General features: G+C 41.6%; 1 protein-coding gene across 1 annotated transcript; it reads right to left on the bottom strand.

Annotated features, from left to right (window-relative positions):
- Positions 1-34: 34 nt before the first annotated feature.
- Positions 35-27,954, bottom strand: GDI2 (GDP dissociation inhibitor 2). Its single transcript, NM_001003184.1, is given in 11 exon segments — positions 35-181; positions 263-317; positions 449-593; positions 1,748-1,919; positions 3,328-3,427; positions 7,499-7,630; positions 7,864-8,062; positions 12,139-12,273; positions 15,944-16,043; positions 18,103-18,210; positions 27,910-27,954. Coding segments are annotated over 11 exon segments (1,338 nt in total).

Raw genomic sequence — 27,954 nt, 5'->3', positions numbered from 1 at the left:
GTCTGTCCTAGCGAGATGAGTACGTGCACTGCTCCTAGTCTTCCCCGTAGATGTCGTTCTTCTTGCGCTTCATTTCCTCAAAGTCAAACTCGGAGCCGGTCATCCTCTTGTAGATGTTTTTAATATCGTCACAGGTGGTCTCAAAGTGAGTTGTAGCATCGTACGTGCGGGAAATAAAGATCTGCAAACAAAATCACCGAGACGTGAGGCAGGCATCTCCCTGCGCCGCCCGTGCCGATGCCCTTCTCAGACCGCCACTCACCTGGCTTTCCGTCCCCAGGTCTTTGGGTACAAGGAGGTCGCTGATGCTAACGAATCTGGAGGGGGAAAGAATGAAGTCAGCAGGTGAGCTGCCCCCGGCCACCCCTCGTCCTCACCGCGCTCCCCTCGCTGCGAGGTCAGAACTCAGTCTTGGATCTGAGCTCATCGAAAGGGACCCATCACTCACTTCTGTTCAATTGGTTCCAGAAGCTCCAAAGCTGGTCTGATTTCCTTCTCAGGTTCCTTGGTCTCCACCGTCGTGCTCACTATGGCGATGTACTTCCCTTGCGCGGCCACATTGTGTGCAGAGGAAATCATGCACACGTAGATGTCTGCAAACGAGTAACGCCATCTCACTGCCAGGGTTCACGGGCCTCAGCCGTGTGCGCGCACTCCACTCTCCCCGTATTTCATCAGTGGAATTAAAATTGCTTGGACCAGACAAAACCTTCTAGGCTGAGGTGGCAAGCGTAGGCCGACGGTGCCCTCTCCGTTCCAGATAGGACCGCGTATGCAAGTACCGAGCCACTCGCAGCCTCCTGGGGCTGTGGGTTTCCGTGGCCAGAACTGCCGGGCTTGCACAGCTTGCTTTCTCCACCTCTGTGGCCGCTAACCGGACACCTGACAATCCCACTGACTGCGCTACTGTCTCCCTCTCCAAGCCCTGCATTTAGAAAGGGGCTGAACAGCTAAGGGACGGTTTATTAAGGACTAGCTTCTCGTTTACTTAATTGAAGTAACAAAATGACCAATCAGCACAAGCTACTCTTCGTTTCGCATCCTGTCGACTGCCCCCTCTGCGTGCCGCTTAGTAAGTGCGTCGTTTCCAATACGAAAGTCACTACTGAGCTGCTTTCCTCTCGAGTTCACCAACCCTGGGGTCTGTGTGGGCCCCCTGCACGTCCCTTGGGTGCAGTCCTAATAATCCATGATTCCGGTTTCTTACATGGAAAAAACATACCAGTAGTTGTTTAAATGCTGATAACCCTTCCTAAAGTTGAATTTTCGATAAATAGATTTATGGCTTCCACCTCTAAGGATGGTGGGAAAAGGTAGGGGATGAAAGCAACTGCTCACCACAAGGAGATTAGGAATTCCTACTTTAGAAGTCGTCTTCTAGCACACTGCTGAAATCCAGCCTAAGCTGGCTCAAGACCACAGTAGAGCTGGGCCGCCTAATGCCTAATAAGCCATGACCTGCCTCCCCACCCCCACGTCCGGAGGGGCCAGGAGGCACCATGACCACCCAGTCCAGCCAGCTCAATTCCTCATTCTAGAATGAGGGAAAGGAGGCCCAAAGGAGGGGCCAGCAGGAGGGCGAGGCAGGGCTCCAGGGCGGAGTTGTGCCTTTCAATGCAAGGACCTCGCATCCCTGTGAGCTAAAGCCATCAGCTCTCTTCCCGTACGCGACCTAAAGTTTCTTATAAAAGAGCAAATAAGGATTCTAACAACGTGGCCCAAACATCTGCTGGTCTTCACACCTCACCTGACTTCCGATTGACCTGGTTCTGGGGGATGATGATCTGGCAGGAGTTGGCGTCATTGGTGTTCTTGATGGGGTGGCTGAGAATGCAGATAACCCTGATGACCTGGCCCACCTTCTCTACCCGGTCTTTGACGTAGCTGGGGTCACAGATGAGCTGCTTGCAGCGAGCAACCTGTAGCAAACGGTTGAGCTCCCATTTATAGCAGTCCGGGTCCCCAAGGCTTCCAGCTAGACTACTGACGCCACTGGGCCGTCAACACGTTCCCTTCATAAGGGTACCTGTCAATTACTGCTCGACTACAGATCACCTAAAACTAGTTTTGCCAACAATTCCACCCCCCCCCCCATTCTCCTGGAACAGACCCGTGCATTCGAAGTCCTGTTCAACTACTAGGAAACCAGGTGCACAGTGTTTAGAAGCACAGGATTCAGAGTCGGGCAGACAGGTTTCCGACCTGGCTGAGCTTAACCTCCAACAGCTGTTGCTGGATTAAATGAAGTACCGTATTTAAGGGCTGTCGCTATATGGGATGTGCCTGGGGAGACGTGAATGTTTATCTCCCGCGAGGGAACCGCCGTGGGGAAAACAACAGGAGATGATCCCACACTAAGCAGCGCTCTGAGATCCCAGATGAATTGCTCCCCGTTTGTCCCTGTTCCCTAAACCCATTCTGATGGACGCACAAGGCAGTTACAAAGGCTCCACGGTAATGACTCATTCCAACGGTCCACCGCTGAGTGAGGATTACATGGGCCAACCCATGCAGTACCGCAGGAACGCCAACTAGCTCTCCGGTCTTAGCTTCTGAGCAGTGCCAGCTATCAGTACGAGTTGGCAGCTCATGAAATACGAATGAGCTGGTCGGCGGAACCTCAGCATCAGCCTCACCTGAGAGCTCGCGAGGACACAGACCCACGGAATCCGAATGAGCACGTGAACAAGGTTAACACATATGTACTCAATCCGAATCAGAGAAACTACTTGAAACTCCACCCAGCCAGCACTGAAGCTAAAACCCAAATTAAATAATAAAATGCCCAGTATTCACCAGGCCCAATTCCACTGATAAATTATAAATTATATAAGTTATAAATTATAAAGCTACATTTAAATGAAAATTCAGGAGACCGGCACCAACCTACACTCCATAAATAGAGCACCTACCACTAAGGTTTCGTCCATAACGTATAACCCAGTCTTCAGCAATAACCAACAGTAAGATTTTTGTAAAATAAAGCACAGTGGGCAGCCCTGGTGGCTCAGCGGTTTAGTACCACCTTCGGCCCAGGGCGTGGTCCTGGAGACCCGGGATCGAGTCCCACGTCAGGCTCCCGGTGCATGGAGCCTGCTTCTCCCTCTGCCTGTGTCTCTGCCTCTCTCTCTCTCTCTGTGTCTCTCATGAATAAATAAATCTCTAAAAAAAAAAAACCACAGCATCTCAAGCCAGTCCGTACTCATTATGAACACCAAAGTGGCATAAAGCAGTCTGAAATCCAGCATCGATGCCCAAATCCCGTTCCACCAGGCAACATTTTCTTCACTAGAACACAGTATTATTTACATTGTGAAAGCTACTTACCTCTCCTTCAGATTTCACACCAATTACTTTGCCATTTTGCACAATGATTTCTTCAATGGGTTTATTGAGCATGTAGGTGCCACCATAAATAGCACTTAGCCTAAAAAAAGGTGAGAGGACAGTAACTTATAATTGTCCCAACTACTAAAAAAGTCTTAGATCTTAATGAGTCACAGGCAATGTGTATTTCCTCAATTTCCTTCTAGAAGGCAGTAGTTTCAAAGTCATTGAGCAGCAAGTACAAAACCATGACATGAAGTGTCCCATTCGCAGTTCTGAATACCAAGTCCAAAAAGAGCAGCAACCAGTAGTGAGTGAGGAACTTATGTTGGTCTAATCCTCCTGCATATAAATAAAGCCGAACTATAAAAATAGACAAATAATAAACTAAAAGCAGACAGACACTGGAGAAGACTTGGAGTTGCGTGTGGAGCTCCTGTGGTGGCTCAGCTGAAGGACCCTCTCCCTGCTCCTTGTCACAGGAGCTGCTGAACAAGCAGAAAGCCTGTGGTCTTGTCAATTCGGGGTCAAAGGATGGAATCCAGAGCTCAAAGGAGATGAACTTGTGGGAGGAAAGGATACAAAAAGGGGAGCCACCAAATCTGTAAAAGCTCTTCAAATCCTTCACTCCAGAAGTGCTCGTACCTGTGACATTCCAAGGGGTCCAGCGAAAGCAACGCCCAAAAGGTACAAGGAGCTGAGCAAAGGGTATGGCTGGGGCCTCGAGGACGGCCGGGGCCTCGAAGACGAGGGGGTCGAAGTCTGACGCTACCGCAGCAGATGGCCTGGGACCCGCCGTAAGTGCTCCACCAAAACCCGACGAAGGATTGAGCCAAAACAAACCCTGCCGTCCCATCCAATAAAAGGCAGAGTCAGTCCTGTGGCCAAGGACTGAACCGCCAACTCACACAAGTCACTCCTCAGAGGAAGGAAGGACCCAGCATCTCGACAGCACACCAGTATTTACCAGGCACGGGAAGAAACAAAAAAACATGATCCAAAGTAAAGCCTCGGGAAAAGCAAATCAGTACAAACAGGTGCCCAGATCACCAGTGTCACCGTGTGCAGGGGGGTGGAGGCAGCTATTACTTCACTCACACAAAGGTTCAAGAACATGTTACTGCAAATATATTCAGGAGGGTCAAAATGAGTAACAGAATCTCACAAAAAACTGTATTTAAAAAACTGGAAATTCCACATGTAGAAAGTACTGAACCAGAAAAAAGTTAAAACTCACTGAATGGGATTAATAACCTTTTAAAAATAACAAAAAGGAGTTCGTGAACTTGAAGACAAATCAACAGGCATTATCCAATACGAAGCACAGAGAGACCAAAATAATGAAAAGCACCTCAGTGACTATGGAATAATACCCAGCATCCAACACACACAGACCTGGTGTCCAGAGGGAGAGGATGAAATGGGAGGAAATATCTGAAGAAAATGAGGATTTTTAAATTCCCAGTTTCATATAAACAATTAACTTCTACATCCAAGCAGTTCAACAAAACCATCCAGGCAAAACCATCTGAGGCAAATCCAAGTTAAGACTGTAAAACACCAAAAAGAATCCTGAAAGCAGCCAGAGGGGGGTAAAAAATGCTGGTTCCATACAGAGGACCGGGTACTGACCCCAGTGACGGCTCACTGTCATCAGAAACAGCAGCTGCAAAGTGCTGAATGAAAACACCTCAAGCCAACAAAAGTCCTTCAAAAATCAAGGTACAGACCTCGTAAGAGCAGACCTAGAACTACAAGAACACTGAAGAAGAGATAAAGAGAAGCGTCTCCAGAGAAATGGATGTATAAGAAAGAAGAGCAACTAACATGGTGGGGTGGGGGGGTTATGGCTACTCTTTCTCCTCCTCTCTTCAAACTGATTGCTCAGTGCAAAAATTATAATGCTGCGTGGTGGAGATAATTAAAGCAGACATGGAGGGGCACCGGGGTGGCTCCATCAATAAACCATCCGACTCTTGGTTTGGGCTCAGGTTGTGACCTCAGGGTCCTGAGATCGAGCTCTGCGGTGGGCTCCACGCTCAGTGGGGACTGCTTGAGAATCTATCCCTCTACCCCTCTCTTGCCCTCCCTGTCACCTCTACATGCATTCTCTAAAATTAAAAAAAAAAAATTAAAAAAAAATTTGACCATAAAGTATGCCTTAATTTCAAAGATTAAAATTTTACAAGTTTGTTCTTTGTCATGGAATTAAAGTAGATAGCAGTTACAATATTTAAGATCTTCAAATGTTTAGCAATTAAACACTATACCTTCAAAAACCCAAGGATCAAAGAAGAAAAAAAGAGAGGGTACCATAGAGAATGATACATACTTAGAAATTTTAAACCTTTTTTTTTTTTTTTTTTAATCTACGATAGTCATAGAGAGAGAGAGGCAGAGACACAGGCAGAGGGAGAAGCAGGCTCCATGCAACGGGAGCCCGACGTGGGATTCGATCCCGGGTCTCCAGGATCATGCCCCAGGCCAAAGGCAGGCGCCAAACCGCTGCGCCACCCAGGGATCCCAATTTTAAACCTTTTAATCCTTATGTTACACAAAGTAAAACCCATGATCTGTTTCAATTTTAAAAAGCTAAAACTAGAAGAAAATTAAACCCATGTTGGAAGAAGAAATAAAGAAACCAATAAAATAGAAAATAAGCTACAAAGAAAATAAATAAAACTAAGGCTTCGTACCTTGACAAGATTAATAAAATTGATAAAATCCTAACAAGACAAAGGAGAAAATATGACAAATCACAACGACAGTGGGAACACACTGCGGATTCTAGACACTGAAAGGATAATAAAAAAATATGGATTTGATTATCAGAAAATTCAAGAAATTATTTGAAATGTGGGGGCACCTGGGTGGCTCACAGTTAAGTGTCCGCCTTTTGCTCCAGTCATGATCCTGGGGCCCTGGGACTGAGCCCCAAATCAAGCTCCCTGGCAGGCTCCCCCCCACTTGTGCTCTTACTCGCAAATAAATAAGATTTTTTTTTTTTTTTTTTTTTATGATAGTCACACACAGAGAGAGAGAGAGAGAGAGGCAGAGACATAGGCAGAGGGAGAAGCAGGCTCCATGCACCGGGAGCCCAACATGGGATTCGATCCCGGGTCTCCAGAATCGCGCCATGGGCCAAAGGCAGGCGCCAAACCGCTGTGCCACCCAGGGATCCCTAAATAAGATCTTAAAAAAGAAAAATTAGAATACTCAGGATGCTATCTATGGTAATGGCATAAGAAAAATAAACTAATGGAACAAAACAGATACACATCTGTGGCCCGTGGATGTGCCACAAAGGCACTAACGTGACTGGAAAACAAAGTCTTTTCGACAATGGTGCTACAAGAATTAAGTACTGGTATGGACAGAAAGGAACTTCAAGGCCTACTTCACCTCACACACCAACATTATTTCACAATGAAAACTATGAAGTTTCCAGGAAAAGACACTGGTGACCATCTTTGTGCTCTCAAGGTACGCAGAGCTCTCTCAGGAAGGACCCAGTAAGCACTGAACGTAAGCAAAAGACAAGGCACTCCGGGAGAGAAGACGTACAGTACGTGCACTGCCGCCAGAATACAAGGCCTCCTAAAATCAAAAACAGAAAAGACAACCCAATCTTGAAAAACATGCAAAAGACATTAACAATCATACCACAAAATTATACAAATGGCCAAAAAGCTCATGAAGGTGACCAACATTAGTTCTCAGGAAACCCAAGTTAAAGCCGTAATGAGCGCACTTCACACCGACTTGGGTGATTAAAATCGAGAAGCCTGACAACACTACGCACTGAAACCGCAGCGGGGCAAGCGGGCCGGCGGAGTACTCCCTCTCCGTGACCCTCCCGCACAGGCACGAGTGATCTGTAGTGGAAAGAAGTTACAGGTGGAGCTGCTACGAGTGGGGGTGGCTGATGAGGAGGTGACCCGAGGGAACTTCCTGGACAAACGTCCTCTCCCGGCGGTGGTGGTGGTACACAGGTCTAGACATGGATCAAACTGCATTTCTTTCCTGTAGATCCGTGGTTTCGTTATATATAAAAAGTTTTATTTCAATAAAAATAAGCAGCATCTCGTGACTCGCAGACGGAGCTCCTCACCCCAAGCACACAGCACATACTTCCGCTGAGGAGGAGACGGGGTTAGCGACTGGCACTGACCTTGCAAATCCCTGCGGCAGCTCCCCAAGGCCATACAGTGGGTAGAGGTACGGGCTTTTGCCATATCTTGCCAGAGACTCGCTGTAAAGTTTAATCCTATTAATGGTTTCACAACATGGCTGATCTAAATAGCTAGGATAAAGGAAATAAATATTAGAAAATAAATATTAAAAACGTTTTTCTCAATGATTTCATTTCACTACTTTCATATTTTACTTCAAAGGTTCTAACACTAATTTACAGCTGGAACTTTTCATAATATAACCTGGTTATTTACTTGTTTTGTTAGAATTTCCGTTTTGGAGAATGGAGAAATTCAGTGACAATTCCAAGAAAAACACAAATCTAAAAGCCAAAACACTTACTCATCGGTCCTGTAAAGTGCCAGGGCATGGCCAGTAAAGTCTATGACATCTTGTCCCAAGTCAAATTTCTTGTACACCTCTCGCATGGCAGTCTTCTTAGGATCGATGCCCTCAAAAGTTCTGGGATCTTTTTCATCAAAGTTGGCAACATACACTAGGAATTTTCTGAAGCGACGTTTTTCAAACAGTCCCATTAAGCCTAAAGAATTTGTCAAAAAGCAAACATTCACGCTAGAACACGAGGAAAAGAGAGTGTGAGAGGCAAGTTTAAATGTGCCATGGGAGGGACCCCTGGGTGGCGCAGCGGTTTGGCGCCTGCCTTTGGCCCAGGGCGCGATCCTGGAGACCCGGGATCGAATCCCACGTCGGGCTCCCGGTGCATGGAGCCTGCTTCTCCCTCTGCCTGTGTCTCTGCCTCTCTCTCTCTCTGTGTGACTATCATAAATAAATTTAAAAAAATTAAAAAAAAAAAATGTGCCATGGGATTACCCGAGGCTCTTCTAGACAGTATGGCTTCTACTTTTACTACGCTTCAAAAGAAACCAACAGAATTACAACAGATCAGCTATTAAGTCTTTAAATTTACAGTTACAATTATAATCAGCACTTAATTAAATGTAACACACTTAATTTTATCTCTTATTAAGGTGCAAGGTGAACATGACTTTGAAAGACTATTACAAGGGCATCCACCTGAATGTTCTCGACAACTCTGATCTGTACTCAGTCAACTGCCTAAAATTCTGAAAGCTCCTCCTTTTTCTGTATTCGGACATTCACTCCGGCACCTCACAGAAAAGATGTTGGTTATGCTGCCGGGCACTTACTTCAGGGAGGTCCTAGGTAATCAGGTAACTGCTTTTTATACGAGAAAAAGGAAGAGACAGGTATAAACTACTTTACAAACCTGCAGCTCTCTTGTCAGTAGTCCTGAGTTCACAGCCGCCAGGAAGACAAGGCCAAAGGAAAAAAACTGCTCTGGATTTATCTCCTTCCCCTTTCCTAAACTATATGACTACTGTAAAGACAACAAACTCTCAAGGAACAGTGAAATGTTTCGATATTCTGAACGCTATTTCCCCCAAGACTATAGATGAAACCAACAAAACTGAAATTAAAATGCTCATCAGGCCATTAACGACAGCCACTTATTAACATTTTTAAATTCTATTTACAACCTAGCTTTAAAAAAATGAGACGGGGGCACCCGCCTGGTTCAGTCGGTAGAGCATGGGACTCGATCTCAGGGTCATGAGTTCAAGACCCACACTGGGTATGGAGCCGACTTTAAAAGACTGAATGAAAATCAAAATGGATTTTAAATAATTTTTTAGGAATTAAAAAAAATAAAGCGGGACCGAGTGCATACACAGTAAGGGTAATAAGGGTAAAAAAAAAAAAAAAAAAAAAAAATAGTTCAATGACCACACAAGCACCAACTTATGTTGAGTTGTCAGGGATAAAAAAAGACAGCCAAAATAATACAGTACAACTCCAACTACTTCTCTGTGACGGTGCCTTCCCGGATCACCTTATTTAAAACTGTGTCCCCACATCCCTTCATCTGTCTGCACAGACTTATCACCATCTGATATCCTCTCCCTTATTTATTTATAACCTGAATCCTCTAATACAAGCTTCATAACAGAAAGCATTTTTTACTTTTCCCCTTCTGTTGAACCCTCCCTCCTCCAAACCTAGAAGGGTACACGGCACATAACACGTGCTCCATACTCCATTCACATAATTAATGTCTGATGCAAGGAAATACAAAAGTCTAATTATTCATAGATAGGATATACAATATAGAAGGAAAATATTCAACTATATAAAAAAAGGGTTAGAAAAAAACCCTTTTCCAAATTACTCAGTTTTCTAAGTTAAGTAGTATCTTAACATCATTTCAAATATTGTTTTACTTCTTTTCATTCACTTGCACAATAGGGTTTATTTACCAAAAAAAAAAAACTTAAGTCAAGGCCTTTAAAACATAAAAAGTTAACAAAATCCAGAGCAGTTTCATCAAGAGAAAAAATAAAAGCTTTAAGTGGGTGTAAGATTGGACCACAGAGAACTGGAAGGATATTGTTACAATGTCCATACTTACCCACAGCAATCTACAGATTCGATGCAATCTCTATCAAAATTTCAACATTTTTCACAAAATTAGAATACTAGAATTTGTACAGAACTACAAAAGAGGGACGCCTGGGTGGCTCAGCAGTTGAGTGTCTGCCTTTAGCCCAGGGCATGATCCTGGGGTCCTGGGATCAAATTCTACATCCGGCTCCCCACAGGGAGCCTGCTTCTCCCTTAGCCTGTGTCTCTTCCTCTCTCTCATGAATAAATAAAATCTTTAAAAAATTTTTTTAATTTTTATTTATTTATGATAGTCACACAGAGATAGAGAGAGAGGTAGAGACATAGGCAGAGGGAGAAGCAGGCTCCATACACCGGGAGCCCGACGTGGGATTCGATCCCGGGTCTCCAGGATCGCGCCCTGGGCCAAAGGCAGGCGCTAAACCGCTGCACCACCCAGGGATCCCAAAATCTTTAAAAATTAAACAAAGTAACCTATTCTTATTCATCCTTCTAAACTTCTCCACCTTTCCATATCCCATTCATTCTGCCTAGGATCTTCTAGCCTCCCATTCTGACTTCCAGATCCTATTCATTAACAGGAAAACAGTCATCTGGTAAAAATTCATAAAACTATATACTAAAACAGGTAAATTATACTCTATGTAAAAATTATACCTTTATAAAACTAACCATAAAAATAGGCAAATAAACACACTTGCTTATTTTTGGAAAAAGAAACATAAGAGGATAAACCAGAAACAAAAACGATGAAGGGGAAGGATGGAAGACAACAGAATAAAGACAGACTCTAAATACATCTTCTGCTATAATGTTGGCTTTCAAGTCATCTAAAGGCTTTACATATTTGAAAAATTTAAATCAGAAAAATAAAACTGCTAGAAGGTAAGTCCTTCACTGTCTGTTAATGAAGGAGACTGAAGTTATTAACAAAGGTAAGACTCAAATGGAGAATAAAACTTTGGAAACAAACTTTGTTGTAAGAGATTCTCCTCAAACTGTTTAACTTTTACTTCTATGAAAATACTTTATTTGGATAAATTTTACATTGTCATTTAAAATACTTTCTAATCCATGATGACACCACTAAGTCCCTCACTTTAAGTAGGGGCCATTTCTTCACCCACAGTTGTCAATCCTAACTTTGCCACAAACCTCCGTACTCATGTTTGACTTTCTGGCTATTGTGCCTTTCAATATTTTATGCCAGCACTTTCTCCTCTGAGAGCAAGAAGGAAGTAAATGGAATTGGAGAAGTGGCCAAAGTCATTCAAATTGGGTTTTTAGGTGAGAAAATTTTCCCACACTCACACCAAAATAATCACTGAGAATTTACTGGCACTTCCCATCTTCTCCCAATCCAAGTGGCTCCCTCCCCTGAGCTCCTCCAGTACTCATGGAGAAAACTAATCCACCCACCGCTATATAAATTCATCCTTTCTCAAACACCTTCAAGGACGTCTAATGAAAAGAGGCAGTAAGAGGAAAGGTTAACCAGATTAACCTTAGGTTGAGCCAAGAGGGGAAATAATTTTGGGCAAAGAATAAAGTCACTCCATACTCACTGGGAATTCCTAAAACCTGGGCTTCCAGAGAATGACAGCATCAATTAGAAGATTAGTTTTGCCAGAACAAAGTTCTTGCCTTTTGTAGCAGGTTGGATAATAAGGCGCAGGAGGTCAGCCCAGGTAGTAAAGTACACGCGCTGGAGCAATACCACAGTTTAAACCCTAATCTTCCCTGTCTGATTTTAGGCCTGAATCCCTCTCTATGAAATGGAAACCCTACCCCATAAAGGTGTTTCAAAAGTCAAAGAAGAAAATGAATGTGAAGTATTTAGCACAGAGCCTAGCACACAGGAAACACCCAAAACAACAGCTCTTATGAATTATTATGAAAGAGCACTGGCTGACCTAACAGCAGCACCAAGTTCCACAAGACAGAGACACTTAAACTCTCTCCGAGCTTCAGAAGAGAGGTGCTGAACATTCTCCTCACTGATGGGTCTCTCAACTGCCCAGGACAGTGTCCGGCAAGTAACAGACATTCAATAAATACTGTTGCCTGGATGAGTGGACAGACGGCTGTCAGACAGGGGACATTCACTGTGACCCCTAGGATTCCTTTCCATTATAAAATCTCAATGTTCTGAGAAAATAAAATAAAATCACTTACTAGATGCCAGGGCTTCTGCTTCAGTGGAAGGAACCTTGTAGATTTTTCCTCCCTTGTAGACAAAGCTCCCTTCAGTCACTTTGAAATCCAGATAACGAGTGACCTCTGTATAAAGCAGCATCTTCACAAGCTGACCTAAAAAAGTCCCACAATTCAAACTACAATTTAAATCTTACCACCTTCAAAAGCCAGCAGAAAAAAGAATACATTTATTGTTGGCTAATACTAATGGCTTCCCAGTTTTTTCTAGCATTGTCCGATAACCTCTACCAAAAAGTCTCCAATGCCGTGTTCTAAATGGGACCATCAGAATGCACACCTCTTACTAAGCAGATTTAGAAGTTTTTTTCCTATTATAAAACTTCAAGATTAATAACTTTATCAACTTGTATCAACTTGCTTTTGTAAAAGCTATACTAATAATGAGAGGTATGAGGTTTAGAGTTAGAGGACTATTGCAAATGGGTCTGAGTTTCCTTTAATAAAGTTCCTATTATAAAGAGACTCAAATGATAGGCAAAAATTTTCAAGAATTTGTGCTATTCAGTTTATATTGTTCAATCTGTATTAATTAAAATAGATATTAATTTAGTGGGCACCTGGATCACTCAGTTGAGTATCCAACTCTTTTTTTTCTTTTTTAAAGATTTTATTTATTTATTCATGAGAGACACAGAGACAGGCAGAGGGAGAAGCAGGCTCCGTGCAGGGAGCCCGATGTGGGACTCAATCCCAGGTCTCCAGGATCACGCCCTGAGCTAAAGACAGATGCTCAACCGCTGAGCCACCCTGGCGTCCCTCCATCCGACTCTTGATTTCAGCTCAGGTCATGATCTCAGTGTCATGAGATCAAGCCCTGCTCTGGGCTCCAGGGTGCATGCGGAGCCTGCTTGGGATTCTCTCTCCCTCTGCCCTCCTACCCCCCTAAAATAAATAAATAAATCTTTAAAAAATAATAAAAACATGAATATTAATTTCAGATAAAGAATATAACCAGGCATATAATTAAAAATATCACCTGTCCATAAACCAAAGAAATGTGGGATACCAAAAATAGCAAACTTTTTGAGAAATTATTTTAAAGCTCATTTGAAAGGATAAAAATTCTATATATTTTTTTTTTTAAGATTTATTTATTTACTGAACGAGAGTGTACACACAAGTGGGTGGAGGGAGCAGAGAAAGAGGGAGAAGTAGACTCCCTGTAAAACAGGGAGCCCAATTCAGGATTTGATTTCAGGACCCTGAGATCATGACCTGGCCTGAAATCACTTAACTGACTGAGCCACCCAGGAGTCTCTAAAAAAAAATTTTTTTTAAATGATGAGAGTTTTATGCAGCCAGGCATTAGAATAAATTGCAGTTATATTGATTAGTCCACTAATTAGTGGGGAAAAAAGAGACCCATTTCTAAGAATATATTATAAAAGTTCATATCAAAGTGGAAAAGATACATGGTGTTGAGGGACAACAGATGAACCATTCTGAAAAAACAAATCTCAATCTCTGCTTCTCAAATGGGTTAACAGAGAGGACACCTGGCTGGCTCCACCGAAAGAGCTTGTGACTCTCAATCTTGGGTCAGAAGTCGAGCCCCATGTTGAGGTAGAGATTATTTAAAAAAAAAAAAAAAAAACAAAAAACCACACACACACACACACACACACACACACAACCCCCCCCCATGACTATAAAACCATTAATAGCAAATATTAGTATTTTTATAACCTTGAAGATAAAATTATAAGCATACCCTTCACAATAAAAAACAAAAAAATAACTCTATATTAACTTCATGAAAAGTAAAAGCTTATGTACAGAAGAAAAATACAGCACAGCTACATATAAAGCCAATCACAGACAGGAACATACCTTTAAATACACTATTTATTCCATAGCCTTTCTAAAGAGCTCTCTGACACATGGATAAGGAAAAATTTTAAAACCTCAAAAGAAAAATATACAAAGCCTAAGGCTGGCCAATTCACTAAAAAAATATGAAAGGCAATATACATCTAGAAATTATTTCACACTCTAACAAATAGGTACTTTTAAAAAATTCATGGGGAGCCTGACTGACTCTGGATAGAGCATGTAACTCTTGATCTTGGCATCATGGTTCAAGCCTCATGCTGGGCTTGGAGCCAACTTAAAATAAATAAATAAATAACCCACTATTTTATTTTGCCTTTAGCTATAACAAAGTGACAAAAATTAAAATGACGGGGTGCCTGGGTGGCTCAGTAGTTTAAGTATCTGACTCTTGGTTTCGGTTCAGGTCATGATCTCAGAGTCCTGGGATAGAGCTCAAAACTGGTTTCATGCTCAGCAGGGTCAGGGGGAGGGTCTGCTTCAGATTCTCTCTCCCTGTTCCTCTCCCTCTGCCCCTCTCTCCCAGCTTGCTTGTGAGCACTCTGTGTTTCTCTCTCAAATAAATAAAACAAAAAAACAAAAACAAAAAAAAGGTTAAAATGAAGAATATTCAGGCTTGGTGAAGGAACTGGGAATGAGGTACTCTCACAGGCCGGGGGTTAGAGACAGATGTGGCAATATAAAATAAAAGCTTTAAAAAATCAGGGATCCCTGGGTGGCGCAGTGGTTTAGCGCCTGCCTTTGGCCCAGGGCACGATCCTGGAGACCCGGGATCGAATCCCACGTCGGGTTCCCGGTGCATGGAGCCTGCTTCTCCCTCTGCCTATGTCTCTGCCTCTCTCCGTCTCTATCATAAATAAATAAAAATTTAAAAAAAAAAGCTTTAAAAAATCATTGCATCTATCCCCACACTTTACATCTAGGAGTGTATGGTGAGGTTCAACACACAGAGCCTGGCAGGTTATACACCAAAATATTAACCATGATTCTAGATGGTAAGACTCTGATTATGCACATTTTATTTCCTCTCTTGCTTATCTGTGTCTTCCTAATTTTAATGAAATAATTTTATTATTTATATAAAAGGTGCTTACAATTTATTTCAAAAGAATTTTAGGTAGGTACCTTTTTATTTCAGAGACAATTCAAATAAGATCTTTCCACTAGGGATGCTTGGGTGGCTCAGCGGTTGAGCGTCTGTCTGCCTTTGACTCAGGGCATGATCCCGGGGTCCTGGGATCGAGTCCCGCATTGGCCTCCTTGCAGAGAGCCTGCTTCTCTCTGCCTGTGTCTCTACCTCTCTCTCTTTCTCTCATTAATAAATAAAATCTTTAAAATATATATAAAATATATATGTATCTTTCCACTAAAAAAACTATAAAATATCAACTCATAAAACAAAATACACACACAAAACAAAACCCAAAAACAGGGAAGGGCAGCTCTTCCCTGTTTATGTACCATGAACTTTAATTCATGGTACATAAATAGACTTCATACCAACAACCTGATTTTTTTAATATCATTTCAGAAAAAGGTACTAATACCACAGCAATTAGCTCCCCTAATTAAAAACATGAGAAAAATGTGAAAAAATAATCTTGAAAGCCTCCAAAGTAGGAGAAAACCTTCTTCTAAAGGCCCAGTTATCTGAGACTGTTGGGAAAGCCCCGAGGAGTGCTGCAGACGCTTAGGGCTTTCCTACATACTGTGCTGTGTCCTAAAGGGGTCTCCAGAATCGACCAGATAGGAGTCACCCCATCCTCCATTCATACGGACTCCAGATGCCTCCACGGGCCCACACGCTACTCACCACAAACCACTGCCATCAACAAAAGCTACTTTCACATACCTAGCATAACACTCTGTCAAGAGCTAGGTTCTACCTTTAAGCCAGATTCAATGCACCCCCATAAATGCCAGAACGCTTTACCATTGGCCATGAGGAACTTAGGGATCAGGTCCACGTTCCAGTCTCTCCCTCTTCCCATCGAGGCTGGTGGTGCTCCTGGTATCTTAAATCTTTTGTATAACTAAAACCAAAACAAAAATTACCCACAATGTAACAAAATTTACTTTTTATTACGCTACGCAGCAACCATTCCATGATGTGGTTTTGGTATAGTAACTGACCACCAGTAGATTTTATCAGATAAAATTTTTAGAGAAATTCCAATACATATCTAAGTTAAATAATACATTACTAAACTAATGAATGCTAAAATAAATATTACAGAGGTAGTATTTTCTTTACTAACAGAAAAGAATACAAAACAATTTTCAATGACACGCTAGCTCTGCAGATACACCCTACATATGTAGAAATCATTTAAACTCATTCTCTTCTGAATAAAAAGTTAACAAAAGGCTTAGTTTTGCTTCCATAGTTATGTAAGGAGTTAAAAATAAATTCTGGATTCTTCAAATCAAAAAAGACAAAGTTAGTTCCAGCTAATTTTTAACTTCTGTCAGTTGAGTAAGAGCTCTAGATAAAAAGAAGCTTGTTGTCTAAAATTTGGAAATACTCATTTGAACTCCTAAATTTTATTGCTAATGTGGAAGTGAGTAAGCAAAGCTGGCATATTTACTCCTAAAAAACCCAACCCCTTGAGTATATTCACTGTGGAAACAAACGAACAAAAAAGTCAGCTTACTCACCTCACAGAAGATTAGTAAATGTACTATGTAGAAGGAATGGTGCCAACATACCACTCTCTATAAGATTATTAACAATGAAGAGATCTGGTGGTCATCACCTTTACTAGGGTCAAAGTTGGCATCATGACCAGTGGAGGAGTCTAGACATTATATCCCTCCTGATATGATGCAATATTAAGTACACAACGTTTTCTTATTAAAAAGTAGTTTGGAGGGACGCCTGGGTGGCTCAGTGATTGAGCGTCTGCCTCTTACTCAGGCATGATCCCAGAGTCCAGGATCAAATCCCGCAACAGGCTCCTGCAGGAAGCCTGGTCTCCCTCTGTCTGTGTCTCTGCCTCTCTCTTTGTGTCTCTTATGAATAAATAAATAAAATCTTAAAAACAAACAAAAAACTAGCTTGGACTTTTCAAAAGATAGAAGTGAGGAGATTTCTATAGATTAAGAGAATAAAGAGAACACCAAAGGCAATGTGTAAAGCGGTTTAAAAAGAAAAAAAAGAAACACTGCCACCACACACACAAGAGAAGACATTCTTGGCATCAGTGGGAAATTTGACTATGGTCTGGATATTACTGTTAATTTTCTTAAATGTGATAACAAATGATATTATGACCACATAGGAGAATGTTATTCTTAACCAGTGAACGCTAAAATATTTAGGTCAAGTATCATGATGTCTATTACTTTCAAGGATTCAAACCAGTAACAAAAGACATAAAGCAAATACTGCAAAATGTTAACTGCTAAGTCCAGATGGAAGGTTGATCATTGGTATTCTTTCAACTTTTCTGTAGGCCTGCATACAGAAAAATTTTTTGATAAAAATATGATATCTATGTTATCAGTCATTATGGACAGTAATTGATGATATCTATGTATCCCCTATAAAACACAGTACAGCTGGTATCCATGCATATGGATGCTGAACAGACTTCACAGAGAAACATTTAGCAAAACACACTCTGGAAATGCTTCATGTGCCTACATTCTAAAAAAGTAGGAAGCAGGGGAGAGAGCAGAGCAAAATGAACTAAAGCTGTGGAGTCTAACAACCAAGGCTCACAATGCTGCTCTGGGATTTTAACAACATAGGTTATTTTGTCATTTGAAAAACAGGGGATAGAAATACCTCTTTGAGTAACTGGGAGACTACCTAAAACCAGGTGGAAAGCACTGGTGCTGTGCTTGCCAATTAGTAGATCTCCATCAAGTCTACGCTTTTAACTTCAAGAGATAACAGATAACTGCTCCAGATGGCAGTAAAGGTCACAACTTAAATGTCTATAAGCTCTAAACTAGCTGTCCCTGAAAAACAGGATGCTATAGATAATCTAATAAAACAAAATTAACCTCTCTATACAGAGTGAAGTTGAGATTCACAAGTAAAAGTTTCAAAGAATGAAAACCACATTAATTCATTCTAATACTTACATCTTCCAGAGGTGTTATAGATGCACTTTCTCCTCCATAATATGGGTTTCTATCCATGTGAAGAACTTTCTTCCCATTCACCGACATTATACCTGACAGGATACATTCCTAACAAGGAAAGCAAAATTACTACATGTTTCAAACAGATTTCTTTTCCCCCAGATATATCTTTTTAAAGCCCCTCATTAGGGGTGCACCTGGGCAGTTCAGTCATTTGGGCATCTAACCCTTGATCTGGGCTCGGGTCATGATCTCAGGGTCCAGGGGTTGAGCCTGTCACGCTCGGTGCTCAGCTGGGAGTCTGTTTTTCTCTCTCCCTCTGCCCTCACCCCGGCCCCCCCGTCATGCGCACACTATCTCCCTCTAAAATAAATCATTCTTTGACAAAATAAAAGCCCCTCATTAAATACTCTCATAGTAACTAATACTTACCTATGTACAATATATCATGTAACTTAAGGACAAAGCCCTAAAGCGACTAGGGTTCAAAGTATGGTCTGTGGAACCCCATGGGCCTCAAGATGAAGACTATTTTCATAACACTAGGACACTATTCACTATTTTTTCCACTGTGCTGACATTAGCACTGATGCTGCAAGGCCAACGGTAGAGAAAATGAATCAGGGCAGTAGCTCCACATCGTATTAGTCACCATACTCTCCACCACCAAGCGCTCACAGTTTAAAAAAAAAAAAAAAAAAAAAAAAAAAACCAAGGCTAGTTTCACTTAAGAATGTCCTTGATGAAGCATTAAAAGTTACCTTTGTTAAACGTACACCCTTGAATGCCTACCTTTTTAATATTCTGTGTAACCAAACGGAAGTTCATATAAAGTAAATCTGGCTCACGGAAACACTTTTGTGCAACTGATTTGTAAGCTGAACTAGCTACTTTTTTTCATGGATCATTTTTATTTGAAAGAACCAATTTATTCAGACTTAGGTATTTGGCAGATGTGGTTTCAGATTTCATAGAATTACTCTTTAAAAAAAAAAAACCTGCAGGAGCACCTGGTGGCTCAGAGGTTGAGCATCTGCCTTTGGCTCAGGGCATAATCACAGGGTCCTGGGATGGAGTCCAGCATCGGGCTCCCCACAGGGAGCCTGCTTCTCCCTCTGCCTGTCTCTGCCTCTCTCTGTTTCTCATGAATAAATAAATAAAATCTTAAAAATAAAAAAAAAATTTAAAATCTGCCACTAATGTTTTGATATAAATCCAAAACTATCCACTACCATGTGAAAGGCTATTAAAATACTCCCTATTCCGGGGATCCCTGGGTGGCTCAGCAGTTTAGTGTCTGCCTTTAGCCCAGGGCGCGATCCTGGAGTCCCAGGATCGAGTCCCACGTCGGGCTCCCGGCATGGAGACTGCTTCTCCCTCCTCCTGTGTCTCTCTGCCTCTCTCTCTTTCTCTATCATAAATAAATAAATACATCTTTAAAAAAAAAATACTCCCTATTCCAACTACACATCTGTAGGAGGCCTGATTTTCTTCTTATACTTTGGCTAGAAAAATAGCTCACAAAAGTCTGAACACCAAAGCAGATGAAAATCCAGCTATCTTTCAAGACAGACATTAAGGAGACCTGCAGGAAATGTAAATCAGAGGCCCCTGGTGGCTCAGTGGGTTAAACATTGGCCCAGGTCAAGATCAGGGTCCTGAGATGGAGCCCCACATCCAGGTCCTCCCTCTGCTGCTCCCCCTGCTCAAGCTGTCAAATAAACCAACAAAATCTTTAAAAAACAAAAGACTCTCTCCTCTCTCTGACCCCTCCCCCCAACTAGCTCTTGCCCATGCTCTCTCTAAAATAAATAAAATCTTTAAAAATAAATATTTTTTTAAATGTAAAATAATGATACTCTTCTCTCAATTTTTTTTGTTTTGGAAGATATAGTTACACTTCATAAAACTTACTCATGTTAATATGTAACGGGCTTGTCATTAAGTGAATTAATAAAAAATTTTAAAATTTCTCAGTGTTAATTTCTAAAGATAAATATTAATAGACATAACCCTTATAACCAAAACTCTCAGAGTTCTTAATTTTTAAGAGTGTAAACAGATCCCAAAGCCAAAGAGTTTGAGAACTAGAGCTCTAAAGGAAGCATCCAAGATAACCATAAATAAACTGGCAATAAATAGAAGACTATAAATGTCCACTCTCAGGAAAAAGGTAAATAAAGCATGAGTATTCTAAGATATAATATATCAAGATGGAGGGGGAAAAATAAGAATTCATTCAAGAAAGAAAACAAAAGGGATACACATTCACTCAAAACTCTTAACACCAGGGTTTTGGTGATCAGGGCTTTATTTTTTAAAAAGAAAAGGAAATCCCTTCTATCCTCATAAATCGTTAGGGCTTTTCAAATTTACTCCAAAGACCCTAGACAGCAGAGAACAATGTCATTCCCCTGGAAGTCGGACTTTGATATCTTTATTTTAAAAATTCATAAGTATTTCATATTTTACTCCATAATATATCTATCCATTTTAGATTTTTAAAGTTTTAATTATTATTAGGTTCAAATTTTACTCTAGGAAGATGTACCATTTCTTTATTTAGATCAAAAAACAAAACACTGAGTGCTCTATCTAGAAGGCCAGTTAGGCCCTATTTCAGTCCTAACCACAACTTCAAACCCACCCCCTCCTCTCGTGATTTCTAAGAGTGAAGATTTGCTCATTTTTTAAACTCTGAATAAATGGAATCATGCAGCATATCCTTTTTGTATACACCTTTTATTCAACATTATGTCTCCAAGATTTATCCAAATTACGTTTTATGTGTTCCTGAAGTGTACTTCTTCTCATTGCCACAGAGTACAGGTCCCCAAAGTACAAGAGCCAAGTGCAGCCTGCATACGATTTTCATAAATAAGGATTTACTGGTAAACACCCATTACCATCCATTTATATATTGTCTACATCTGTTTCCACTGTACCACAGTAGAAGTGTAGTTGTGACAGAGGCTGTATAACCTGCAAAACCTAAAATATTTACTATCTGCACCTTTACAGAAGGTCTTCCTAACCCTGCAAGCAGTGGACAGATCGCGAAGCTTCCCAATTTAATATCACCCCTGAATGTGTCTAAAATGTTAATTCTAAGCAGGTTCTCAAACTTCATTTTGTATCCACATCACCTGGAGGGCTCATTAAAACAGATTGTGGGATTCCCACTCACAGAACTGGGTTCGGGCTAAGAATCTGCCTTTCTCAGGGGTGATGTTAAGGAGGCTGGTTCAGGACCAATTTTGAGAACCATTACTAAAAGCAATGCTGCTCCACTTTAACAAGCATAAGAATCAATCACTGATCAATCAATGATCAATCATGATCAGGGGGATCATGTTAGGGGTGCCTGGCTGGCTCAGTCAGTAGAGCATGGGACTCGATCACCAGATCACAGGAGTTTAAGCCCCACATTGGGCTTAAAGCCTACTTAAAACAAAAACCTGGAGATCATGCTAAGCTGAAGTTTTTGATTCAGTACACTCAGCATGAGGTCTAACCTTCTGCAGTTGATCAGACCACAGTTTAGGTGACAAAGCTGTAGAGGCTTTAGTTGAATGAATGTATCACATGAATATACATTTTTTAAAATCCATTCTACTATTAATGGAAATCTGGATAGTTTACAGTTTTTGACTCTCATAAATAATGCTCTATATTCTAACATGTTTTTATTATGCATTTACTGGATATGTATCAAGGAGAACACAACTATGTCCAACTTCATCAGATACTCCCAAACAGCTTTCCAAAGTGGTTATACTAATTCATACTTTTGTCATAGCAGTGCATGAAAGTTCCTGTTGTTTCAAATCCTTGCCCCACACTTGTGTCTTTTTAATTTTAGTCATTCTATACTTAGGATGTGGTTTAATTTGCATTTCCTGACAAATAGTGAGGTTGAACACTTTTTTAGTTTTTTTTTATACTTTACTGATAATGACTATCTTCTTTTGATCAGTGCCTATTCAAATTACTTACTTTTTAAAAAATGTGTTTCTGTCTTTATCTTACTGCTACATAAAAGTTCTTTTTAAGGGTGCCTGGGTGGATCAGATGGTTGAGCATCTACCTTCAGCTTAGGTCATGATCCAGGGATCCTAGGATGGAGTCCCACATCAGGCTCCCCACTCACCAGGGGAGTCTGCTTCTCCCTTTGACTTTCCCATCTTGTGCTCTCTTTCTCTCAAATAAATAAATAAAATCTTTTTTAAAAAATAGTTCTTTTTCTTTTCTGGATATATAAAAGTGCCTTATTGGTTATACATACTGCAAACTTTTTCCATCCTGTGTCTTGCCTTTTCACTTTCTTAACGATGTCCTGATAAAGAGAACTGAAGGCAATTTACAACTACAAAAATCAACCCTAATCAAAAGCAATTCACTTGTTCAAAATAAAATGCAAAGGAGCACTAACATATGTGGTCCAACATATTTCATGAAAATACAATAAAATTTACTTTCACACAGATTATGACATAAACAGAAAACGACGAAACAGTCTTATTTCCAGCAGACTTCAGAGTTCAACTTTTGAAAGCAAAATCTTAGCAAGCAACTCTGAGTATTGCATAACTTCTATATGTAACTTTGCACACTCCCCTGCAAATAAGCATGATCCACTCACTGGACCATGGCTCTAGGGCAAGCACTAAAGGTGCAGGCCTAAGATAAAGGGCTCTATAGTTTAAAGATTCACTAAAGTCCAAAGTGTTAACAACTACCTTTAGAGGCGTCACTTTGAACAAATATGACAAAAGCTAATTACACATCTACAGGTTCACAGATTCTCCTAAGCCCCATCTATAAAAGATTGCTTATACCACCAAAAGAATATACATAGTAGCATTAAGTGTAATACTTTAAATTTTACTTTAAAGCATGGGATGAATTTGCTGATAAAGTATATATAAAGTCAATCATATCTGGGCATAGGACATACATTAATGACCCTAAAATTTTAATATCTTACAAATAAACAACTCAGAATTAAAATCCAGTACTACTAGTTATCTGATGAATACAGAAGAACAAGCAAAAGCACATTCAAGCTTTTTAGAGAAAATACTCTAAATGAATTTCCTTTTTTTTGCACCAGGAAACCTGGTCTACCCATCATATCTATCAACAATATGGGTAACTTTTACCAGAAATCCTATGTAGCAGTGAATATTAACCAACATAGTTTTAAATCTAAGAGATGAGAGTACTCCACATTTAACTGAAACTCACCCACAAACGACCTAAGCTGGGTAACAAAGAATACAAACTTGCATCCAGAATAACCAAAACCATAAAACCATCTTCAGAATCCAAGTTCTTTAGGATAATGGCATCTGCCCCTCATCTGACATTTCATGTTCTCCTACATAAAGAGGTAAGCAGATCGAATGCTTAAAGGTCACAGCTACAGCCTAGTCCTACTATGTGGAGATATGTGGGGGTGTGGGACAGGCCCTATTAGTGGTATGAAGTTCACCTCCCTTCAGCATCCAGCATGTATCGCTAGAGTTGCAATAATCAGGGTAACTTATTTGGACAGCACCTAAATACATTAAGACAAAACACCTCTACTGGCCTGAAGGGGGCTGCATGGTGCTCCTACATATGAACTGTGATCAACTTAAAACTGCATTTCCTAGGTCAGTGGTACTTAAGAGTATCCTGGGATCTTGGAAAAATTAATGCCCAACCCCTTCCTGCTGAGAGAGCAAGCTTTGAAGAGAATCAAGCCAGAATACGTTAATATTCTGACAGACCTTCCAAGTGACCAAACTAGGCACCCACCGAAACTCTAAATCCTACTGAATTTTAAAGTTACAGGGAAAAACAAAACGACAACAAAAAACCCTGAGCAGAAAATAAATGTACACAAAAAATGTGATCAGGAAAAAACACACTAAAGAAAAGTGAATTTTGAAACCTATTTACCTAAAACTATGGGGAAAATGCATTAAATAGAACATTTTTAAATCCGTTCATCTCCATGATATATGTCAGCAACAACACAGTAAAAAACCATTGTTTTCAGCAGAATGTTCCTTTAACTATCTGTCCCTTGAATGCATCTCATTAAATGCTGTCAAAAGATATTTTTCTTGAAACTGGTTCTAATTATATCTTTCTTGCTCAAAATCCTCTCCCATTGCCTAAAAGATAAAGTTCAAATTTCTTAGCCTAGTACATTCAACATTCCTAGTGAAAGGCCTTCTCTCCAACTCCGTTTCCCAATCCACCTCTTCATACCTTCTGTTTCAGGCAAAACTAAAAATAAACTCCCTATTCCTTATATACTTCCTGTTCTTAATATCAACCCATCCTGCTCACTCTGCCTAGAAAATCATGCCTCCTGGGGATCCCTGGGTGGCTCAGTGGTTTAGCGCCTGCCTTTGGCCCAGGGCGCGATCCTGGAGTCCCGGGATGGAGTCCCACGTCGGGCTCCCGGCATGGAGCCTGCCTCTCCCTCCTCCTGTGTCTCTGCCTCTATCATAAATAAATCTTTAAAAAAAAAAAAAAAATATATATATATATATATATATATATATATATATATAAAGAAAATCATGCCTCCTGCTCAAAGCTCACCAATACTTTTAAAAGCTGGCTTACAAACGTCCTTCTTTTGAAGGTTTTCCTGCTTCCCGTCTGAATCCCCACACGTTCTCTAGCATAACACCCAGTACACTTCCTCATATTAACTTTTATTATAGTCTCTCCTACATGAGAAACTATTTGTTTATACGCAGGCGTATTTACCTTTGTACTGCCCATAACTGATCACAACTGTCACAATTTTAATTAATGAAACCCAGAAAGCCATTACTCCAGTAAGAGTCTTTAATCAGGTACAAGGGGAAGATAGAAGGGATTGCCCATTATTATGTACGGGAGCCAAAACATTTACCTAGCAGTTTTTCAAACCAAATAGCTCACTGCTACTTCTGTATGCTAAAATGTTTCTGATTTTACTTCTAATCTATGGGACCAGTATGCCTGCAACTCATTTAAAATAGACTGCAGGGACACCTGGGTGGTTCAGCAGTTGAGCGTCTGCCTTCAACTTGGGGTGTGATCCTGGGGTCCTGGGATCAAGTCCCACATCAGGCTCCCTGCAAGTCTCTGGCTCTGTCTCTCATGAATAAATTAATAAAATCTCAAAAATAATTAAAAATGAAAATAAGACACAGACTGCCTACAAGATATTTACACCGTCCCAAAGTAAGACCTTTGTACATATTGGCCCAATGATCACTACTGCACTGGAAAGTCCATCGTCTACAAAACTTTAACAGCAATGGCAAAGATCTTCAAAGAGCAATTCTTAGAGGCAGTTTGAGATTTTTAAATCAGATATTTAAAAACTCTTTTAAATCAAAATTTTCACAAAGTAAAAGGGTAAAATTATGTCTGGGATGTAAAACAATTTCTAAACATATGCTACAGAGAACACTGGTGAAACATCACTAAAATACACGTCTCTATTCGTAATTCCCTGCCAGAATTACTATGTAGAACAAAACACAAAAACCTCTGGGAGCCACAAAGAGCTATGGAACTAGTTACCCTTCCATATACTAGTGCTAAGATTCATGAATTTATTGCCAACCCCAAAATCAATCAGAAGTAGCATATTTGGTGGTCAGATGTTGTCTATTCACCCTGAAATCAAAGTGAAAGTCACCAGACTAACAGGAAAGTAAGGGAGGAGGGAAAGAGTGAAGAGCAGACCAAGGGCTAACTCAGAAAGGCCAGCAGTCTGAGTAGCTAATAAGGATCCAAGTGTTTCCAGGGCTTCGTTGCGGCACAACAGTAACACAACCAGTAAACATCATGATGCGAAATCTTAGTTATTGAGCAAATCATGCTCCTTAGAGTTTGTTAAAGAACTTGTGATGTCATGTGGAAAGGCTTTTTTTTTTTTTTTTTTCAGAAAGTGGTGGTTCTTTAAACAGTTAATCTTCAATTCCTTAAGAAATTCAATTACACAGAATATTCCATTTCTCCTGGACAGAATGATTTTGTTCCAAGTTACACATTTTCTATTAAATTTACTATCTACATCTGTGGATTACCATGACCTTTATTTTTAGAAGGAACTGATACTAAACAGTGCCAGTACCAGGCAACAGAGTAACTCTCACACTTACACTTTCTTCAAAGTAACAAGTTAAGGGCACTAAAAGTACTTGATACACAGCCATCCCCTCTGCCATCCCCTAATACTTTGTACCCATAATTGATAGAGTATGTCTGTTTTTAGGTTCTTAACTCTCTGGCACTAAATATTCATAAGCCAAAAATCAAGAAAATTAAGTGGTATGCTCACCCCAACAGTCAATTCTGATTTGAGCGTTTTTAACTTTGGTGTCTCATGTCACTAGAAACAAGTGATCATCAAATCATCCCACCATCACTACTCCTATCCGTGACGGTAATAACGAGAACGCTCTGCGTGGATAGAATTCTCAAAGACCATCTCAGAAAGCAATCTAAGGAGGCTCTTAGGAATCAAAGTCATCACAGCCATAAAGCGAGGGCTGAAACTGGTCGGATCTCTAGTTATGTATCTACTACCACTCATTAAAAAAAAAAAAAAAAAAAAAGGTCACAATTAACCCAAACGAATATTTAGGTAAAGTGCATTATCTTAACTTGGCTGCTCTCCGGGAAGACCATGCCATCTCTGACACAAAGTGATGCTTCTAAACCAGGCATGTAGAAACCTGCAGGATGGATTTGTGCTCATTTGTCCACATCCAAATGACCTAATCTAGGGCAAATCTGAAAGACCAGCAATAACCGTAGGGGGGCGGAGGGGGGGGCGGGGAGCAGAACTGGCTTTTCCAACATGCTGGCAGCAACGGGTCCCTTCCGATGGGCAAAATCCCGCACAGACTCCTTAAGCTCAGCTGGGAATCCCAAGTGGACGCTTCAAAAATATTAACTGAAACAAACAGCCGTGCAGCTGGCACGCCTGTTCGTTCAACACATGCAACCCTCTGCCAACTCACCCACCGAGGAAGAGACTCCACCAAGCCCCTCACATTCGAAACCATTAGACAGAGGTCTCCTGGGTGAGGGACCTCGTGGATCTGCTCCTACTTCCCAGCCAGGCACGTGTCTGCGTGGGGCCGCTCGGAGGGAGAGAGGCCAAGGCCGGCCTCCAACCTCCAGCCTCCCATCACCCATCTATCGGGGAAGGCGGGGGGAGCCCCCAGGGCTGGCAATGGACGCAGGGCACCGACCAAACCTAAAGGAGAAGACGGCAGGGCTCGGGAGACAAAGCGTCGGGTACACAAGTTTTGAGAACACTCACTCCCAATCCTGCGATTGCTCCGCAAGTGGGATGAGCGTGGTTAAAAGGTCTGTATAACGCTTCTCATCGGCGGGGGGGGGGGGGGACTAGTTTTCTCCAAGTTAGCCGAGCTGCATCCGCTGCAGACAGCGATCATCCGAAGGCCCGTCACACACCTGGCCCCGGAGCCCAACGGGCAGGGCGGCCCGAGTCCAAGCAGGAAACGCAGCTGCGGGCGCACCCCTCCCCCTCCCCGCGCCCCTCCCCCACCGCCCGCCGCTTTTCCGCTTCCAGGCGGGAGAGGCCGTCCTCCCGGAGCCGGCGGGCGCGCGCCCACACTCCCGCCCCCGGCTCCGACACCCCCGCCCCGGGCACCCCCCGCCCCGGGGAACCCCCCGGGCCCTGGGGACCCCCGCCCGCCCCAACCCGGGCATCCCCTCCCCCCCCCCGGGAACCCCCCCTCGTCCCCCCGCCGGCGCCGGCCGCACGGGGCTCACCGTCAGGCCGGTGCCCAGCACGATCACGTCGTACTCCTCGTTCAT

The sequence above is a fragment of the Canis lupus genome, chromosome 2, assembly GCF_011100685.1.
Source record: "Canis lupus familiaris isolate Mischka breed German Shepherd chromosome 2, alternate assembly UU_Cfam_GSD_1.0, whole genome shotgun sequence".
NCBI classification, from domain to species: domain Eukaryota; kingdom Metazoa; phylum Chordata; class Mammalia; order Carnivora; family Canidae; genus Canis; species Canis lupus.
Note: the sequence above shows the minus strand (reverse complement) of the source record. Positions and strands in the feature narration are given on the sequence as shown.